The sequence below is a fragment of the Bos indicus genome, chromosome 13 (genome assembly GCF_029378745.1).
Source record: "Bos indicus isolate NIAB-ARS_2022 breed Sahiwal x Tharparkar chromosome 13, NIAB-ARS_B.indTharparkar_mat_pri_1.0, whole genome shotgun sequence".
In the NCBI taxonomy this organism is placed as follows: Eukaryota; Metazoa; Chordata; class Mammalia; order Artiodactyla; family Bovidae; genus Bos; species Bos indicus.
In genome coordinates, this window is record NC_091772.1 from 67,047,773 (window position 1) to 67,069,257 (window position 21,485).

The window sequence follows — 21,485 nt, forward strand, 5'->3', positions numbered from 1 at the left end:
ACACACACCCCTTTCTTCTGAGGGGTCTTGGGGGATGGGATGAGGATGGGCTGTCCCCCAACCCCACCACTGTTCAGGTAAACTGGCTTAGAAAATTCCTTGGCTGCGGTTCCATGCGGTACTCTCTGTGGAGCCAGAGGCTCCACAGAGATCACACTGGGCATAAATGACCCTGGAGACCTGAGGGGTCCTGGCCTCTATCCTAACCACAGCAGTGAGGGGCTGGGTGGGGTGGATGAGGGGAGGCTTCCAGAGTCAAGCCTGCTATTAGCCTCATAAGGGTTCTTTTCACTGTTCCAGGCTGACCTCACTGTTACCCCTCCACCCTCAAACCCTGGCCTCCCTTGTGGGGGAAGTAGAGCTTTAGTCCATAACAAGGATGGTGCTTGTCTGCTGTGGTCTGTACCCCACAACAGGCCTGTCCGGCCTTGAAGTGTCAGGGTGAGACGCTCAGCATCTGGGCATGGGTGGCATCAGGCCACACACTCCATTCACTGGGTGACCTTCACCAGCTCTCTCCCCTCTCTGGGCCTCAGTTTCCCTGAAGAGGTAGGAGAAGCGGATCACAGGCTAGAATGTTCTAACACCAAAGCAGGGTGCCTGGGCCAGGCTTGGCCAGAGGCTGACTCAAGCTAGGCCTTGAGGTGGGAAGCCTGGCTTCCTGGCATTGTCCCTCAGCTTCTTCAGCCCACGGGAGGGTCCTGGTAGCTCAGACAGGGAAGTCAAGAGCACCCAGAAATACATTGCCTTCTATGGCTGCCCTGGGGGCTGCGGAAGTTAGCAGGGCAGGTTGGTGATGGCTTGAGATAGGTTGGCAGAGACCAGAGAACAGAGATTAGTTGCTGGGGTAAGAAGGCTGCCTGCCTGCCTCCCGTTGCGGTCCCAACCCTGAACTAGGGGCCTCATTATCTAGCACCAGGCTGCCTAGACAAATGGAAAAGAAGGAAGAAGAAATAAGACACCTTGAGAGTGAAAGAAGGGGAAAAAAGGTGGGAAATTCCCATACCAGCAATTCAACAACCATCTATTTCACAGAATAATAAAACCAAGGCCAGCAGGCCCTTGTGGTGAGCAAGTAGATGTCTCTGCTCTTAGATCACAGCAACAAAAAGCCTCAACTCTGGGGTCAGGGTTTGAATCCTGCTGTGTGATCTGGGCAAGTAAATGGACCTTTCTGAGCCTCAGTGTTCCCATCTGTAAAATGGGGGCTAGTTATGCATTCAGAACAGAAGGATTCTGGATAAGTATACTTACACCACAGATGTGATTCTCTCCAGCCCAAGCCTGACTCTTCTCAGGGCACCACCCCCAGCCCTTAAGTTCCATAGATTCAGGCTTCCACTTTACAGAAGGGGAAACTGAGACTGGAAAAATCGAAAACTTGCTACAGGGCCCTCAGGTCTATAGCATGAACCCCAAGGCTGCTGGGTGTGGGTGTGTGCGGGGGGGATGCCCTGGTTAGTAGGTGTGTCCCTGCCAGAAGGGAAAGGGGAGGGAGGAAAGGGATGGAGGGGATATCCGTAGTGGGTCTGCAGGCACTGTGATAAGCTTTATCAAACGGCCGCCCAGGTAATACAAGCCTCAGCCTGCTTGCTCTCTGGCCTCAGAGACCTCAGAAAGAGCTAGAGCTGGCCTTTCCCACCCCTGGGCCAGAGTCCCAGCCAGGTGGCCCCTCGCTGACCTCAAGGGAGTGGTTCCCACCAGAAGCCAAACCCAGTGGCGTTTAAGGTCACTTTCTGGGTATGGCAAACAAAGATGACTGGGCATTGGGTATCTGGGGATGGGCTGCTGGGGCCTCAATGTCCCTTCACCCATCACTAGAGTCCCTGGAGCAAGATCAGCAACTGCTGTGAACATCTGCAGGGCACTCCCTCATGTTAGGCTTTTTACCTTAGGAGTGCTTTAGCTCAGAGAGGCTAAGTAATTTGCCCAAGTCACACAGTGGGCAGGCAGTCTGGTCCACACCAGAATCCAAGTCTGTGAGTCTGAGGCAGCCTCCTGATGCTTAGAGAAAGAACTACGGAAACACAAAACTGCCCGCTCAAAAAGCTAGAGAAAGCTGGGTTCTCTCCACCACCCAGACTCCCTTTGGGTCTGATCCCAGAGGCCTGGTTAGGTTGTGTGGGTTTGGAGAAGAAGCTGTTGATAATTAGAAAATTGTCTGGATGTGGGAAAAGGCAGGCAGGATCTTGATGGACCTGTGTGCTAGCAAACGCCGCCCCCGACCCCCGCATACCCAACCCTGGTGATAACAGGTCGTCAGGAAGCCAGGCACCCAGAATCACAGACTTGTCTATAAAGCTGAGTGGTGTGGGATGACATCTCTCCACTCTCTGGACCTCAGTTCTCTCATCTGTAAAACGGGGCAGTGACTGCTGGGGATTTCTCAGGGGAATTCCTGAGAATTTCTCAGGAATTTCTTCCCAGGAGGAGGAATGGCGTCACCTTTCCCATGGTCTGCAGGGGACAATGAAATCAGAACGGGAAGGGGTGGAGGGTAGTACTCACCAGTCACAGCACAAAAGGTGAGGCTGTCCACGCTGGCCTCATAGTTCCGGCCCTCAAAGTGCAGAGTCAGCCAGAAGGGCTGGCCCCGCCGCACTACCAGCCTTTCCCTGCACAGGTCAGCTGTGTGGTGGTCACGGCCATTGGCCTCCAGCTCCAGGTCACATCTCTCCAGGACCAGCTCTGTGAAGACAGTGAGGGGCTTGAGCCAAGGTTCCATCTCACAGCCAGCTGTGTGCCCCAGGCTCCCTGGACATGTGGTGTTCAGGGCCCTCCCAACCCTCAACTGCCCTGTCGTGCAGAAGTTAACCAGGTCTAAATGTCCCCAGTTCTTTTTTTTTTTTTTTGGCCATGCCACACTGCTTGCGGGATCTTAGTTCCCTGACCTGGGATTGAACCCAGGCCTGCTGCAGTGGAAGCTCAGCGTTCTAACTGAACCACCAGGGAAATCCTCCCCAACCCTTAATCACAGGTTGTGGACACTGGGGCAGGTGGGGAAGGCTCTGCCACCTCCTAGCGGTGGCCCTCCGGCGACTCAGCTCTTCTGGGCCTCACTTAACCCACCTGAGTCCACAGTGAGAGACAGTAGGATCCAGGTTGGCTGTGAGCCATTAAGCCCAGTGCCTTGCACATAATAAAGCACCTTCTAGACATGGGCTAGTCTATTGTGACTGGAGGGTTCTTTTGGTAAAAAGTGGGGTGATATTTGGTATTGGTTAGTTACACGGGCTTTGCCTTTTAGGTTTAATTTTCAATTTCCAGGAAATACAGAGGACTGAGGAAGTCATTAAATTTAGGACCAGGACACGCATGGGTGCTCAGTTGCTTCAGTCATGTCCAACTCTTTGCAATCTTATGGACTATAGCCTGCCAGGCTCCTCCGTCCATGCAACTTGCCAGGTAAGAATACTAGAGTAGGTTGCCATGCCCTCCTCCAGGGGATCTTACTGCCCCAGGGATCGAACCTACATCTCCTACACTGCAGGTGGATTGTTTATCCACTAAACCACCTGGGAAGTCCCAGGACCTGCACTCAATCAACAAAATTCATACTCTGGGAAACTACAAGCAAAGTATTTGGTTCCTTTAACCAATAAATTGCAAAACAGAAAGAAATCAAGAAAAAAGACAAGAAAAAAAAGTTGAAGGGGGTAGACTAAAAGAAACCTAAGGCACATTATAACCCACTGTGCTGTATGAGCCTTACTTGGATTTTGATTTTAAAAACTATTTATCACACACAATTGGCAATTTGAACACTGATAGAAAATGGTGATATTAAGGAATTTTTTATTCATGTCTAACAAGGAGTCCTTATTCATTGGAGAGAAATATTGAAATATTTACAGATGTGATGTATGGGAAGTGAAGTAAAGTGAAAGTCGCTCAGTCATGTCCGACTCTTTTCGACCCCATGGACTGTAGTCCATGGAATTCTCCAGGACAGAATACTGGAGTGCATAGCCTCTCCCTTCTGCAGGGGATCTTCCCAACCCAGGGATCGAACCCAGGTCTCCCACAGTGCAGGTGGATTCTTTATCAGCTGAGTTACAAGGGAAGCCCGATGTATGGGATTTGCTTTCAAATAATGGAGAAGGCAGTGATGAAGGGGCAGGAAGCAGCAGTAGCTATAAGTTGGTGGTGGCTGAGACTGGGTGATGAGAACACAGGCATTTATTACACTATTCTCTCTACTTTTATATGTGCACAATATTCTCTACAATAAAATTTCTTTTTTAATGACAGGAGTTTGAGAGTATTCAGGACCTAGGTTTCAGTTTGGATGTACTGCTGTGTGATCCTTAGCAGGTGTCTCTCCCTCTCTGTGCCTCCTTTTCTGAAGATTCAAGGGCTTAGCCCAGAGCAAAAGTTTGATATGTGAAAGTTCTGTTTATAATTTCTGAAGGAGCTGAAGGCCAAAGTAGGGACAGTGAGGGGCTAAGGAAAGCAGAAGTCTCATAACCTTGGCAAGCTCAATCTGACATAATCAAGGTCAAGATTAGGGGGACAGTAGGGTCGGAAGAATGGGCAAGGCAGGACTCCCAGAGCTATGGGGCCCTTGAGAGTAAGTTCTCCCAGTGAGGCCCCGAGGCAGGGACTGGCGAAGTCACCTAGCAAGTGGGTCCTCCCATGGGGTCATCCACGCAGTTCTCCTTCCTCCCGCCACTGAACATCCTCTAAACAAGGCGCAAATTGCCCAGTGACTGCCAAGGACTTTGACGTGGGTTATCTTCACTTAAACCACAACTGCCCAGTTCAGTTCAGTTGCTCAGTCCTGTCCCACTCTTTGCGACTCCATGGACTGCAGCATGCTAGGCTTCCCTGTCCATCACCAACTCCCAGAGTTTACTCAAACTCATGTCCATCGCATCAGTGATGCCATCCAACCATCTCATCCTCTGTCGTCCCCTTCTCCTCCCGCCTTCAATCTTTCCCAGCATCAGGGTCTTTTCCAATGAGTGGGTTCTTTGCATCAGACACAGCTACTATCACTATCTTCACTTTGTAGGGACATTATGCGGCCCCAGGTCTCATGGCAAGCGCAAGACCAAGCCTGGGGATTTGAATCCAGAATCCAAGGCTGTAGAGTCTGGAGCCCAGCCTGGTAACCACCTCACTCACAGCTCAGGATCTGCTGTCCACCCCCCACCCACATCCTGCGTTGTTTCACACCTGGGAGGAGACCTGGGAGGAAGGTGAGGCCCCTGGGATCACAGCAGGAGAGGCCTCCACTAGCCACAAGGAAGAACTTCCTGCTGGCTTCCTGGGGTGAAGAAGGAAAACTGCAATTCCAGAGAGCTGACGCGGCAAAGAGGCTTCGGGTGTTGCGTCCAGCAGCATTAGTCCACGCACATCCCCCATCGTAGGCATCTCGCCTCTGAAATTTGTTGTCCCCATGGGAGACCTTAGAGAGATGGTCAGACCCTGGTGTGGGGCAAATGGGCTGCTGTCTCATGCGAATTGTGTGAAGGATTCCCAGAAATTATGCCCAGCTCTAGAGGTGCAGAAACACCAGGGTCTAGGATTTCTGTACCAAGAAAGGACCTGAGGTCTTCCAGGCCACTGGGACCCCTGTAGGAAGTGGCCACTCTGGCAATGGGGCAGGGGGCTCATCATAACTGGCCACTCCAGGTCCCCCGGCCCTACTGAGCCCCACTCTTGGGAACAGGGATAAGAAACTGCATTGGACACAAGCGGCCACCTAGCTGGCTTTCGGTCACATGTGTTGGGGAGCTGGGTCCCAGAGAGGGACAAAGGTGGCCCAAGAACGCACAGCCGGTCGGGCACGTCCATGGTTCCTCCCACTCATTCCCGCTCCATCTGCCCCATGTGCCCCTCCAATGTCCCCTCTGCCCCCCTCCTTTCTGGGGGCTGCGGTGGTGCCAAGGCCACCTCCAAATGGACTTGACCCAAGAGTCAGCCAGGGTGCTGAGCACAGCTGCATTAGTGCAGGCTCGCCCCCCATCATAGAAATCTTGCCTCTGAAATGGTAGCCCTGCCCAAGTGTGTGTGTGTGGGTGGAGGGGGACAGGTAGGAAGTGAATTGAGCCCCTTCTCCACTCCTCTCCTCACAGATGTACCAGTGGCTGGAGTTACTGTCCATGTTTTACAGGATGGGAAACCGAGACTCAACCAGTGGCCAAGGACAGGGGATGCAGCACTTTGAGGCAGCCTGCAAGAGCAAGCCTGTTCTCAGGCCTCTCCTCCACTGGATGCTAGGAGCTCCTCTCCATCCGCTGAGACCAAGGAGACAGCCAGGATTGGCCTACACACCATGAGGGACTAACCAAAACTCAGTCCCTGAGGCCAGGGACCGCATTCTCTGCACAGCTTCGTGCCCAGCACGAAGCAGGGAGCCAGGCCCCACTGACTGACTGAGGACAAGTGACAGAGGTCGGTGAACAAGGTACCTTACGGTTTAGAACACGCCTTCGTGGTCCACTGCCTCATCTGATCCAGGGAGGCAGGGGTTAATGGATATGCCCTGGGGATGGGGAAACTGAGGTCCCAAGCAGAGCCAGAACTGGGGGCCGGGCACCTCTCATCCAGCCCAGCCCTCCTGTTTGTGCTCCAAATCGGGGGCTTAGGGATTGAGTCCAGCCGGGTCCTGACCCCCACTGCACCGGTGGGACCACCGAGACTAGGGAGAGATGGTTGGCCCCTGGACCCCGGGGACCCTGCGCGGTGGCGGCACCCCTGACTCTGATACTCACCCTCGGCCATGGTCAGGTGGTGGCTGTGCTCCTCGGACTGGTGGCAGGACACTGCAAGTGCAGACCACTGGCGGCGGGCAATGCAGGGGCTGAGCGCGAAGTGAACTTATAGCCCGCTTAGGGGCGGGCTGGGGGCGGGGCCGCGCGGGAAGGCGGGGCCCGGCGAGGCCGGCTTTGCCCGGTCTGGGCCCACGTGCTTTCCACCGGCCGGCAGGGGCGCCTTGGGAGGCAGGAGCCCAGGGAGGAAGGGAGAGGGCTGGGCAAGGGCGCCCTCTGGGGAAGCAGACACGAGCGCAGGGCTGGGACAACAGCCACAGGCAACACAAGCCAGGACACTCAGACAGACTTGGATACACAAAGTCAGATCTTGGGTGACAGAGACACCTGGATACAGAAACACACACACACATACAGACACACTGTTGCATCAAGACACACAGGCATACCTGGATACACAGACATGGACCCACAGTTAGGTCAGACCCGGGATGAAGAAGACACACACATCCTCAGATACAGACTCATGGAGACCTAAGGATGTGGACACACAGACAGACAGACAGATACAGCAGATGAACCTGGACACACACAGCTGGTGACATGGACGTAAAATCAGTGACATGCCTGTACGTAGACACAGCCGGACACACTTGGACAGGTACCCACTGAGAACCACACAGAAATAAGCAGGTGTCCGGAGGCACTCAGCTCCCAGACACACACAGACAACACACTGTCAGAGGTGGACACAAAATCAGATTGGGGCACCTAGAGACACACAAAGGTGCAGAATCTGGGAGCGGGACACGGCCTCATGTACAGACATGCAGACACACCCGCAAAGACAGACATACCACACTGTCTCTGTAGCAAAACCCAGACATCCCTCTAGCTGTTCCTCTGTCCCAACCATCTAATCTAATCACTCATCTATCCACTCATCTGTCCATCGATCCATCCATCATCCACTTACCCCTCCCCCTCTCACTTCCACTGATGATGCTCCTTGCAGACCCACCCTGTGCCACAAGGAGACAAAGCCAGTCTCCCAGGGACTCAACCTCTGCCTTCTCACCCCTAGCATCTGGGGGCAGGAGGCATCACCCAGTCTTCTCCCTCTGATCCTCCAGCCTTCTGTGCTTCTTATCCACCATGAGTCCTGAGCAGGAAGGGTCTCTGGGGAGACAGGGGCCTGTGAGCCTCCCCCAACCCTTCTTCCTGAATGGAACTTCCTGAAAGTTCCATATCTATTGATGGATTGGGGCTTACAAAATTGGCCCCAGTTTCCATTCCTGTGTGACACAGTGCAGGGAATAAACCTGTGTTGTTTCAGTAGATGTTTGTCCCTGAGTCAAATGGACCCTGCCTGGGATCTTAGTGAACAAAACACAACGATTTGGGGCCCTGCTGACCCATAGAATAGTCCCACAGGTGAACCTTGTAATTGCCCCAGAAACGCTGGACTGGAAGAAACACAAGCTGGAATCAAGATTTTCGGCAGAAATATCAATAACCTCAGATATGCAGATGACACCACCCTTATGGCAGAAAGTGAAGAGGAACTAAAAAGCCTCTTGATGAAAGTGAAAGTGGAGAGTGAAAAAAGTTGGCTTAAAGCTCAACATTCAGAAAACGAAGATCATGGCATCCGATTCCATCACTTCATGGGAAATGGATGGGGAAACAGTGTCAGACTTTATTTTTGGGGGCTCCAAAATCACTGCAGATGGTGACTGCAGCCATGAAATTAAAAGACGTTTACTCTTTGGAAGGAAAGTTATGTCCAACCTAGATAGCATATTCAAAAGCAGAGACATTACTTTGCCAACCAAGGTCCATCTAGTCAAGGCTATGGTTTTTCCTGTGGTCATGTATGGATGTGAGAGTTGGACTGTGAAGAAGGCTGAGCGCCGAAGAATTGATGCTTTTGAACTGTGGTGTTGGAGAAGACTCTTGAGAGTCCCTTGGACTGCAAGGAGATCCAACCAGTCCATTCTAAAGGAGATCAGCCCTGGGATTTCTTTGGAAGGAATGATGCTAAAGCTGAAACTCCAGTACTTTGGCCACCTCATGCGAAGAGTTCTCAGTGGAAAAGACTCTGATGCTGGGAGGGATTGGGGGCAGGAGGAGAAGGGGATGACAGAGGATGAGATGGCTGGATGGCATCACTGACTCGATGGACGTGAGTCTGAGCGAACTCTGGGAGTTGGTGATGGACAGGGAGGCCTGGTGTGCTGCGATTCATGGGGTCGCAGAGTCGGACACGACTGAGCAACTGAACTGAACTGAACCGATAGGTTGTTGTAGAAAGTGTCCCCTGCAGCTGACGAGAGCTCCGAGGAGGAAAAGGGGCAAGTGACTTATCAGTCAAGAAGCCAGGGTCTGAGATCCCACTATGGAGCCACGGGCAGGCGTTTTAGGTCTCCAGGTATTTTAGGTTTCCTCCTTTGCAAAATGGGGGCGAGAATTCCTCCCTCTCAGGCCTGGCATAAGATTCAACCAAAATGACTAAGGTTGGGCAACTAGTACCTGGTGAGCACTAGATAAATGGAATGTCCGAGTTTTGGAGCAAAAATGCCACGTGTCCCAGAAACCTGGCCCTGAGGGACAGGGACCCCAAAGAGAGACAGGAGGCCTGGGGACAGTCAGGCTCTGCAGAAGGAAGGCTGTAGGTTAAATGTTTCTATAACAGCCAGCCTTGCCCCAAAGAAATGGATGAATTTTGCCTTTGTTCATTCTTTTCCATTTGAAAATGACATGTTCTTCTCCACGTGGTACTCATCTTTCTTTATTGTCCCTACCTAGGAGCTCCCTGGAGGGAAGGAATGGACTGGAATCTTATTAGAATGCCCATCAGGTTGTTCCTGGGGCCTGGCTTGGGGCTTGGCACAGGCCCATATCTGTTCCTGACCCAGACAGGCACCTCCTCTTCCTTCCTCTGCCCGATTCTGTAGAACTGTGACCACCTACGTGATGCAGGGCCTTGAGCAATCCCAGAACTGACTTCCAAGAAGTGGTAAATAAAGACTAGAACCCAGGCTGGGCCAAAAAACCTGAATTCCAGGCTTATTGACCAGGGGGCCTTTGCCTCACTCTGGGACCCCATTTTCGCATCTGTTCAGGAGGCCTGGGAAATGTTGCCTTGTCTTATCTCATTGGGCAAGTCAAAAATTCAAAAGCATTTTACTGAGGGGGAAACTGAGGTCCAGGGGGCATAGTTATGGGCTCAAGGTCCCAGACAGAGCAGGAAGGGGTCTTTCATCATCCCTTGCAGGGGAAGTGCAGGGCAGGGCACAGTTGAGGTCATCTTGACTGTATGATCCTGGGTAAATTACTAGAAATTATCTCTAAGCCTCAATTTCCTCATCTCTGAAATGGGTATAATAAGAGTCACCATTCTTGGGAATTAAAGATAGCATCTGTGCAATGGGGGGCACATAGTAAGTGCTCAATATCACCTAAAACATTTTTATGATGATGTCATCAAGAGTCAGGACTCCAGGACTTCCCTGCTTGGTCCAGTGGTTAAGAATCCACCTGCCAGTGCAGGGGACAGGGGTTTTATCTTCCCTGATCTGGGACGATCCCACATGTTGAGGAACAACTAAGCCTGGGCACTGCAACTACTGAGCCCACACACAGAGTCCATGCTCTGCAACGAGAGAAGCCATAGCCTCTGCTCCCCTTAACTAGAGAAAGCCCGTGCGCAACGAGGACCCAGTGCAGCCAAAAAGAAAATAGAGAGGATCCCCCTTTCCCCACAAAAGGAGATTCTGACGTGTGTAGGTGAAGCAGGTTGCAAACAACGTAGACTATTTGGTGAGGGTTACTTAGAAGAACTCCCAGTTCCCAGGGTCACTGACTGAGGCCTAAACTCCCCCTTTCGAGGGATCAGTCCTTCATTCCGTAAGGATTTCCAGGTCTCGAGGTGGAGACAAAGGTGAATTTTTAGAACTTCAAAATAATCCATTACCAGCCAGATGTCTCATTTAAAACTCACAATATGATTTTTGTCCTTTATTAAATGAGAAAACGGGGGCTCAGAAAGATGAAGTGACTTGCTTGAGATCACAGTCAGTAAGTGGGGACGTGAAACCTGGGCTTGGTTCAAAAGCCTCTACTGGCTTTTCCAGGGTTCAGAGGTCAGTCCTATCCCACCCCTCCACCCTCCATTCCCACCCACCTAGGAGTGGGGCCTCAGGGGCCTGGGTCATGTTTAGTCTTAAAGCTCTTGGCAAGTGAGACCTCTAAGGGCTGTGGTCCGTGACTGTGACCCATGGTGTCTGGTGTATTGTAGACGTTCAATAAATGTCTATGGCATAGGGTGGCAATGGGGAAGGGTGGTGTGAGGATGAATCAGAGTAAAAGGAAGAAGGAAAGAAGGGAAGAAATTAAGGTTCAGAGAGGTTGGGGAAATTGCCTGAAGTCACACAGCTCAGTCAGGCTCCCAAGCCCTGGCTGAACTCAGCTCTTCCCTAAGGACCAGGGACCCCTAGACCAGAGATCCTCTTGGCTGGCTGAGTTGGGAGTGGAGGGAGGGCTGGGGAGTAGTGGGTGGGACCACCATAGGACATAGTCTCAGCTTTTCTACCAGCTGGTGACTAATGATGGATGAGCAGCGTCTAGCTTAAAGCCCAGAGCAGGCAGGGCCAGACTCCCCTGAGCTGGGAGGGGCTGAGGTAGGGACATCAGGACAGGGGCCTTGGGGAAAATGTCAAGGGGGCAGGCATGACCTTTTCAGCCCTTTGAGAGGGAGTGGGTGGGTGGCCTCTCTAAGGCAGAACCTGGGTGTCCCAGGCCATGGGGAGCAGAGAGCAGGACACCTGACTGGGGAGGGCCCTCCCAGTGTGTCCATTTTGCGGATGGAAAAGCTGACCTGGCCATGGTCCTCAGCTCCACCCTTACAATGTGTCCCCCACTCCCCACGGTCCCTGGCCCCCAGCATAGGGTCTTGGCCCCAACTCTGCCTCTTAAGCTCTGGAGACCATGGACCCTTTAGTTCATTTCTCTGAAACTGCAATTTCTGTGAAAGCAGGAATTACCACCAAGACCTCAGGGGGCTGATGGGAGGATGGGAGGAGGTGTGGAGCCAAGGGGAGCCTTCTGAGAAGTGATCTGAGCTTGTCCCACTCCTGCTGAAAAGTCGAGGCCCTGTAGGTCTGGCCCTTCTTAGCCTCCAGTTGCGTCTCCCACATTTGCACCCTCCAGCCCCACCAGAACCCCTCCAAATGCATCCTGAAGTTATCTACCTCCAGGCCTGGACGCAAGTTGTGCCATCTGAGATGCCATCCCTCTTCACCTATCAGCTTCACCAGGCTTTCCATGCTCCCAAGCAGGCTTTCCTTCCTTCATGCCCAGCACCCACAGGGCACAGCTAGTATATGCCTTGTATAAGGATTCATGTGTGTGTGTCTGTCTCCCACCACCCACCAGACTCCTGGTGGCTGCTCAATAGATGTTTGTTGAATGAACAAGTGACCTGCTTCAGAGAGAGACAGAGAGAAGGGGGAGCAGTGGGGCGCTGGGGCAGGCTCCAATGGTTAGCTTAGAGCCTTGGTTGGCAGGACCTGTGGTGCTGGTTGCCTGGGGCAAGGACATGATTCTGGGGCATCTTTCAGTTCTTGTTGCCTCCACCAGAGACAAGAGGTCTGGGCCCAACTTACTCTCCAATCATATCTCCTACGATCCTAGGAGCAGAGAGACCCACTGCTGAGCCTCAGAGAGTGCAGATAACTTTCTGAAGATCACACAGCAAGTTAGGGCAGAGTCAAGGTAGGGCCTCCAAACCCTATAGAACAATAAGTCTTGGCCTGTACCTCTCCTTTCAATTTTGGAAAGCAGAAAGTTGCTTTTATTTAACTTGGCAATTGGACATCAGTTGAAACCGAGAATGGGGTGAAACTTGAGACTTGCGTGATGGAATCAGGGTGAGTTGGTGTGGCAGGGGCTGACACAGGGTCCAAGAGTGCCAGGCTCCAGCCCTCTCTCCCTCCTTTATTGGCTGTGCGACCTCAAGTCTTAATCTCCTATAAAATGGGACAACCCCTCCCCTCCCCCGCCACAGCCCGCTGGACTCCGAGGAGAAGGCCCAAAGTAGTGACAGCCCCTCCCAAGGAGAGTAAGCCGATCCTATTATTGTCACCATTGTGTGGTTGCAGTTCTTAACTCTCCAGACACCCCAGGGAATGGAGGGTTTTAGGATTTTTGGAGAGTCGAGCCCTGTTCATTTCAGGCAGCAAGACTTGCCTTACCCGTGGGAAAATCCATCTCAGACCCTTACTCACAACCAGTGATCACTTAGTTGACATACAGTCCTAACAAAGATGTAACACCCTTACTGTACAACAGCCCCTAAAGGTTAGACTCTGAGACATTAGGACTGGGGAGAAGAAACACTAGAGGTGGGAAGTGCTGAGAGAGAGGGAGACGTCAGAAAAGCTGCACAAGTAGACAAGAGAGCTCTGACGTTGGTAAGGTCTGGGGGCATTTGGAACTGGGTTAATAGTCCAGCCTCATGGGGCCGTCATCATTGGTCATGACAGTGACCCAGAGGCAGGCAGCCTATGAGTAAAAGGGACTTTATGATCTGCCCATGGAGCCCTTGAGACACTTTTCACTCCCTCCCTGCTTCTTTTCACAGCACTGACGTTCAGCTAGAAGGACACAGACGTATGTGGGAGCTCCACAGACCTGGGTTCACAGCCAGCTCTGCCAGTTATTGGGTTGGCAAAAAAAAAAAAAAAAAAATCGTTCAGGTTTTCTATAAGATGTTATAGGAAAACTCAAAGAAATTTTTGGGCAAACCAATACTTTCCCCTGTGATCTTGGCTAAGTCATAGCACTTCCAAGCCCTAGTTTCCTCATCTGTAAAAATGGGTATGATAATAATCATGCTTACTTCTTCTCAGGCTTTCTGTGAGGACTAACACCATGTCTGGTAGAGAATAAACACTCAGAAATGGGTGACTGATTATCTGACAATTAAGAAAATGAAGTAGTGATGTGTCTACAACATGGGTGAACTTCCAAACCATCACACTCAGGGAAAAGAAGTCAATCACAGATGTCTACATAGAGTATGATTCCATTTATAGGAGATGGACAGGACAGACAAGTCCATAGAAAGGGAAAGTGGGAGCGTAGTTGTCAGGGACTGAAGGGAGGAGTGGGGAATGGAAGAGTGGATAATAATGGGTACAGGGTTTCTTTGGGGGGGGAGTGAAGGAAATGTTCTAGAATTAGATTGTGGTGATGGTTGCACAAATATGTGACTATACTAAAAACCAGTGAATTGAACATTATAAATGGAAGAATTTTCTGGGGATTAAATTATGTCTCAACAACATGGCTTTTTAATATGGCAGTAGAGCGACTTCCCTGGTGGTCTAGTGGCTAAGACTCCACATTCCCAATGCGGGGGGCCCCGGGTTTGATCCCTGGTTGGGGAACTAGATCTCACATGCTGCAATTATGATCCAGTGCAGCCAAATAAATAAACTGGCAGTGGATTTAAAAAAAACATAAAGTAAGAATAAAACTCTGGAAGCCTTTGCAAATATTGTCCCATTTTCGAATTAAACCTAACAGAAATACTTGCACTTGTGCCCAAAGGGCCTGTACAGGGAGGGTCGTTATAGCATTATTCGTTATGGTGAAACCAGCCACAACCTAAGTGCCCAGCAAAAAGGGATGGATAAACAAGCCATGCTTAGGAAGGTCCATCTAGTCAAGGCTATGGTTTTTCCTGTGGTCATGTATGGATATGAGAGTTGGACTGTGAAGAAAGCTGAGCGCCGAAGAATTGATGCTTTTGAACTATGGTGTTGGAGAATACTCTTGAGAGTCCCTTGGAGTGCAAGGACATCCAACCAGTCCATTCTAAAGGAGATCAGCCCTGGGATTTCTTTGGAAGAAATGATGCTAAAGCTGAAACTCCAGTACTTTGGCCACCTCATGCGAAGAGTTGACTCATTGGAAAAGACTCTGATGCTGGGAGGGATTGGGGGCAGGAGGAGAAGGGGACGACAGAGGATGAGATGGCTGGATGGCATCACTGACTCGATGGACATGAGTCTGAGTGAACTCTGGGAGTTGGTGATGGACAGGGAGGACTGGCGTGCTGCGATTCATGGGGTCGCAAAGAGTCGGACACGACTGAGTGACTGAACTGAACTGAGGAATATTATACAACAATTAAAAACCAGAAGAGGTAGTCCTCTGTGTATGGACATGAAAGTAATTCCAAGTCACATCGTTGAGCAAAGAAAGCAAATTGCAGGACATTAACTAGGATGTGATTCCATAAGACTATTCATTTCCTATGAAAATAATAAGTAAACATATGTAAAATATGTAAACAGAAGTACACAGAAGAAGGTTTGGAAAATTTCTCTCCAAATTGCTGATGGTGATGGGAGGAGTATTAGGACCATAATTAGGGGGCGGTAGCGGTGATTAAAGGCTTCCCAGGTGGCTCAGTGGCAAAGAATCTGCCTGCAGTGCAGGAGATGAGGGTTTGATCCCTGAGTCAGGAAGATCTCCTGGATAAGGAAATGGCAATCCACTCTGCTATTCTCGCCTGGAAAATCCCATGTGCAGAAAGAAGAGCCTGGTGAATCTAATTGATTCACAAAAGAATCAAATACGACTTAGTGACTAAACACCAAGTGGTGATTAAAGGTAATTTCAGTATCCCCTGGAAGGTGATAAAATTTTTAAGTGGAGAAGTATTTTTATGTATCACTTTGGTAATTAAAGCTTAACTTTTCAAGACGAAAAGAATAACCTGTTTACATTTAGAATTGAGTTTTTATAAAAATGGAAATACTGCAAAAGAAATTCTAATAGGTAGAAAGAAATACAGACTGAGGGGGAAAAAAGAAAAGAAATTTGCCTAAAAAATAATCCACTATCAGTCCATTAAAAAACAACAACAACTTTTGTCAATATTGGCACAATCTTACAAAACGAAACCCATGACCATAGCACATGAGTAAAGACGAAATACGCAAACGTTCCCACATCTGAAATTTGGAATTTTGAAAAGGGTACACTGAGTTTCTGTTTACTTCCCAATCCTGTTTATGTCTTTAAATGTTTCTGGAGCACATAATCCCAGTGAAATCTAAGAAAGTGCTTGAAAAATCCTTTCCTGTGTTAAAAGGAGGGTCAGAGAGGTAAAGTGACTTGCCCAAGGCCACCTAGCTCAGAAGGGGCAGAGCAAGTGCTCCAGAGTGCATACTTGGAATCCATATGGCTGGAACTTCATGCCAGGGGAGTTCAGCCTTGGTGTGGGAGCCTGGCTAAGCCACCATGGCCATTTGTGGCTGCAGAGGCCTGGGAGATGAACCACTGCATTCTGTAGCATTACCCTGCTTCTCCCCTACTTAGACTGAGTCATTGGTTGTGTCTGCCTGACACACCCGATTTGATCAAACACACTTTCTTTCATGGAAATAAATGACTCTCTAGGGCAGAGGCTGAGCTTGTCCGGCTTTATTGAACACTTGTGTGGCTTTAACAAACCACTTGTTTCTCCCGCCTGCTTGATGAGCCACTCAAGTGGTTGTCTGAACCCAGTGCTTGTAGGTCTGAAGCAGCCCTCAGCTTGACCCAGTCAGTCTGAAACCCAACTTTCATATCTGAGGGTAGTCTGCCAGCACCACGTCCCATCGTCACAGAAGATGGAAGCTTTGGCCACGTTCCTACAAAGACAGAGCTCAGTGTCTAGGATAATAAACCCCTAGGCTATAGGCCTCTGCAGTTGGAGCCCTCTTGGTAGATACAGCTTGTTTGCTTCTGGGAAAACTGCCCTTTTCTGTGGGCTTGATGGGGCTGTCAATTAAATGGCCCGGCCCAACTCTAGTTAAGTGCAGGCCTGGGACCCAAACTCAGCCAATCAGAAGTTCTTCTGGGACTTGGCATCTTCCAACTCTGATACAAGTTCTAAATGATGGTAAAATTCGCTGGTTCGTTCCTAAAACTACTTCACGTTTTGTCTTTTCTGAAGCTCGGCTTTTTAGCTTTTGTTTGACTTTTAAAAGTCAGATTTATTGAGTTGCAATTTATACGCGCATTCCATTTCGCCTTTTTGCGTACACAGTTCAATGAGCTGACAATCATGTACTGTCCTGTTACTACATCACAATTGTGACTTAGAGCGTCTCCAACAGCCTCCAAATTTCCCTCCTGCCCTTTTCCTGGCAATTCTCTCCCCACTTCCTCTGTGCCTGGCAGCCGCTAACTGATTACTGTTCCTATTTTTTGTCTTTTCTGGATGTCATGTAAGTGAAATCAGACAATAGATACCCTTTTGAGTCTGGTTTCTCTCATTTAACACAGTGCATTTGAGATTCATCCAATTGTTGCAAGTGCCCGCAGTTCCTCCCTTTGTGTTGCTGAGTAGTAAGTATTCCATTGAATGAACACATCACAGTTTATTTCTGCGTTAACCAGTTGAAGGACATTTGAGTTGCTCTGGGTGATTATGGATAGAGCTGCTATAAATACAGAGCTACAGTTCTTTGTGTGGACATATATTTTCACTTCTTTTGTGTAAATACCTGTAAGCCATCCCCATGTCCTTCCAATTGATTTTTTTTTCTTGTAAACTGTTAAGCTCCCCTGAGTCTGTGTCTATTCATATAACCAAAGACTGAAATGGACATTTATCTTATTAAATTCTCCAAACGACTCTAAGGGATTTAGGGATTATTGTCCTCATTTTACTGGGGAAATCGAGGCTCAGAGAGCCTAAATAACCTGCGTTGAACCACAGAGCAAGGATTTGAATCCAAATCAAAGTCCTAAAGGGAGTCATAGCTGCCTTTCTAAATCCCTGGTCACCTTGGTGGGAGAACAGCTTCATAATGAGGGTTCTAACTCATATTGATTGGCTGACAGTCGGTAGAATAAATGCTTCACCCCTTTACTCCGACCTCAGTTTGTCCACTGGAGAAATGACAAGATTGGACCAACAATGAATTTCTGATGCTCCAGATTCACTGGTTTCAACACGCTATGACTATTAATAAGATAGAGCTGTCTGATAAACCATTCCTGGGAAATGGAGCTGGTGGGGGAGGGGAGCCCAGCACACCCCCCCCACACACATCACCCCCCACAGATGGCTTCCTGAGCTTGCACCCTGCCTGGCTGACCCCCAGCAGAGCAATTTGCACTCTCTGCTTTCCTGGCCTGAGAAAAAAAATACCCCTGTCACATTGGATTAACATCACCCCTCTCGCTGAGAATCTTCTCCTGGGTGCAGCCCCCTCTCTTTGTCAATATTTTCAGAATGTTCAGGTTTCTAAACAAGACCTGACAGGTTGACGGTTTTTTTTTTTTTTAAGAATAAAATGAATCACCTTGAACACGGTCTGGAGGCTCAAATTAGATTAACCCTGTCCTTTCCCAAGTGGCAGTTGGGCTTTTGGCCTTGCTGGGGGATGGAGAGGTAAGAAGAGGGAAGAGGCTGATGCCTCAACCCGCCTTCTTCTCAGATCCTCATCCTCCCTGGGTGGTACCCAGGCCTCTCCGGAAACCCAGAGGCAGAGAGATGGAGGCCTTCCAGGTACAACAGCCACATGCTGTTAGCTGGGAGCATGCCTGGTGAGCTAAAGGGGTGGCAGGGAGGCCAGCGTAGTGGGAGCGGAGTGAGCAGGAAGGGAACGAAAGTGGTGGATGGAAAGCACAGGCCCGCACACAGGTCATGCATGTAACTTCATGTTACATGTAACTTCACCTCAATTTTCTCACCCAAATAATGAGAGAGTGAGAGTTCCAGTCTCCCAGACTTGAGAATAAATGCGCTATTGCATGGGACAGCATAGGGCACAGTGGGAGCCACACAAGCCTTGGCTGTTTTAATGACTCGTTATTTTTAGGGGCTTCAAGTGCCATCTGTTCCCATAGGTCAGCTCTGGGGTGTGGGTGAGAGGGGGATGCTAGCATCTTGTGCATCCACTGTGTGCTGGCCCTGTAGGGAGGAGCCTTCTGCATGTACTTGCTCTTCATTGGTTTGTTTGCAGCCCCATCTGGCCCTACAAAGACCCTAAGTTGTCCTTCTCTTCCATAATTCTCTGTCTGCATGATGAATGGCTCCATCCCCCAATTGCCAGATGAGAAGAGTGAGGTTGTGAGAGGGCAACAAGGTTCACTGAGCACCCACGGTCACTGGGTGGACATTCCAGAGCTGGGGTGGACCCTGGGGCTGGTGGGTGGCTTCACACTTGGTCTGCCCCTTCCCTGTGGATCCCAGCTCCATCTTCTGATGCATCCCTCCAGCTGAACACAGTGGACCACCTCCACGTGGCGCCCCTTCTCAGCTGCCATCCAGCAGGCCTAGAAAAGGTGCATCGTTCTAGACCAGCAGCTCAGACCCACTGGGACTGCATTGCCGGAGTTTGGGCAGAGAATCTGTTGTGGTGCCCTGAGGAGGCAGAGGTCAGCAGGACTTTGACCTTCATCAGCCCTCCCTCCCAGGTTCACAGGGAGCAGCAAACACCAGCTCAGCCACCTCCCATTAAAGCCACCTTTTATTAAAGCCTTTCAGAGCCACACAGCTCCCCTCCGCCTTTTACTGGGGAGGGCGAAACTGATGCATTTGCCCAGGACCAGGTCTGCCCAGCTCTAAAACCCATGCTTTTTGCAAAATACCTTTCCCCTGTCGAAGGGCCAGTTCTCATGTGGGGAGCTCAAAGAAGAGGCTGGTGTCAGAGTCCGGGTGGGAGAGGATGGAAGCCCAGGCTAGGGAGGAGGTGGGGGGGCCCTGTTTGCACCTCCGTGCCTTTGTCTTCTATTCTTTGTGCTTGTCCTTCCCATCTTACTTCCAGGGCCGCATGTGCTGATGATGGCTGCTACTGATACGTCAGCATATGTGTGGCCATCATTCGCTCAGTGCTCACTCTGTTTGTGGACCTGTGCTTTCCATCCCCCACCCTGTTCCCTTCCTGCTCACTCGGGTCTCACCATGCTGGCCTCCCCACCACCCCTTTAGCTCACCAGGCATGCTCCCAGCTAAGAGTTTTTGCACTGGCTATTCCCTCTGCCTGACATGCTCTTCCCTGGTGTGGAGACCTGGGCACAATGTGGGTGCCTGAGAAGGCTTTGCTACATCTGAATGGTGGGCTTGTAGGAAACTCAATGAAGGAAGGGGTAAAGATTTGGCCCCTACACATTGGTTGCTGCAAAAACTTGGAGATTACTTAACTCTCTTCTGTCTCAATTTCCTCCTTAGTTCTTAAGAGATGGACAACGTCACTGGGGACGCTGATTCTTCACAGCTTGTGGGGAGAGAGAGGTCATGTCCTGAGAAACAAACCAGTTTAGCCTTGTCATTATATAATTAGGGATCCTGAGGTCAAGAGAGGGTTCATGTTGTTTTGAGACCCATAAAGCATTCAAGATAAAGCTGTGGTTTGTTTTTTTTTTTTTAAGAGATTACCTATTGGATAATTTATTTATTGAATATTTATTGAGTACCTACTATGTGGTGAATCATGAATAAGACACAGTTCCTGCCATTAAAGAATTCTCAAGTGAGTGGGAGAAATAGGCTACAAGACACTCACTATGTAAATATTACTTCCCATATACTGTGTTCAGGATTGCGGTGGAGGAAAGCTTGGGGCCTGACAGAACCCAGCTGGGAGAGAGACTCTCCCCATGTGGTAGATCAGGGCAGGCTTCATGAAAGAGGTAACACAATCTGGGTTTTGCAGTATGAGTAGGAGGTTGTCGGCAAATACCATGAAGAAGAGCATTTGCTGCAAAAGGAACCTATCGGTGCATATAGGGGCAAAGTCATAGGGGTGAGAAAGACTGTGGAGAATTCATGGGAATGGAATGTCAAATAGTGTGAGTGGAGTTTAGGGATGTTTGGAGGGAATGTTAAGGCTGGAAAACATGGTGGGCCCCAGACCACAGCCAGCCTTCAATTCCAGGCTCAGCTTAGCCCATAGGGAGTCATGGGAAAGCTTTTAAACAGTGGAGTGGTGTGATTAGGGCTGAGTTGGGGAAAGATAATGATCTAATCATTAACCATGGAATTTTAGAGCTTAAACTAAGTGATTGTCATGATCTCTGGACCTTATTTTAAAGATTAACAAATTGAGGTCAAAATGTGTTGCCCACAGTTGGCCAGGAGAAGCATTTTCTCCCACCTTGTCTCTGTAGGTGAGCTGATTCTGAGACTGGGACATTGGGTGTGCTTGCATGGCCTGTGAGGTAAGCTGTTCCCAATAGGATGAGGTCCCATCCTTCTGTGACATCTCTCTCTCCATTTCTCTTCTTTGGTCCTGCCCTTCATAGTCTCCAAAGACAATGGTGCATATGGGAGCCCCCTTCTTACAAGTTCCTTCTCAGATGTGTGACCCTAACCATGTCCCTTCCCCTTGGGAGCTTCAGTTTTTTCATCTGGTTAATGGGTATGATAAATGAAGAGATGGTGCTCACTTCAGCAGCACATATATTAAAATTAAAATGATATAGAGGAGATTATCATGGCTCCTGAGCAAGGATGCAGCACAAATTTGTGAAGCGTTCCATATTTTTAGATGTAGGAAACAAATTTATGGTTACCAATGGAGAATGGTGGGGTGGGGGGCGGGTAATAAACTGGGAGACTGGGATTGGCATACATACATGATTATATATAAAATAGATAACTAATAGGAACCTACTGTGTGGCACAGGGAACCTACTCAGTACTCTCTAATGACCTATATGGGAAAAGAGTCTTAAAAAGAGAGGATTTATGTATTTCTA

General features: G+C 49.7%; 1 protein-coding gene and 1 non-coding gene across 2 annotated transcripts in view; one reads left to right on the plus strand and one right to left on the minus strand.

The window, feature by feature from the left end:
- TGM2 (transglutaminase 2) overlaps positions 1-6,875 on the minus strand; it is a 34,563-nt gene extending 27,688 nt beyond the window's left edge. Inside the window, exons 1-2 of the mRNA XM_019972403.2 lie at positions 6,720-6,875; positions 2,509-2,688 (exon numbers count right to left, since the gene is read on the minus strand). Of these exons, the coding sequence (XP_019827962.1) occupies positions 2,509-2,688; positions 6,720-6,729 (190 nt within the window). The 5' untranslated portion in view covers positions 6,730-6,875. The remainder of the gene's footprint in view (positions 1-2,508; positions 2,689-6,719) is intronic.
- Positions 6,876-21,165: 14,290 nt separating this feature from the next.
- On the plus strand, positions 21,166-21,272 carry LOC139186699 (U6 spliceosomal RNA). Its single transcript, XR_011570371.1, has one exon. It is a non-coding gene; the product is annotated as a U6 spliceosomal RNA (small nuclear RNA).
- Positions 21,273-21,485: the final 213 nt, after the last annotated feature.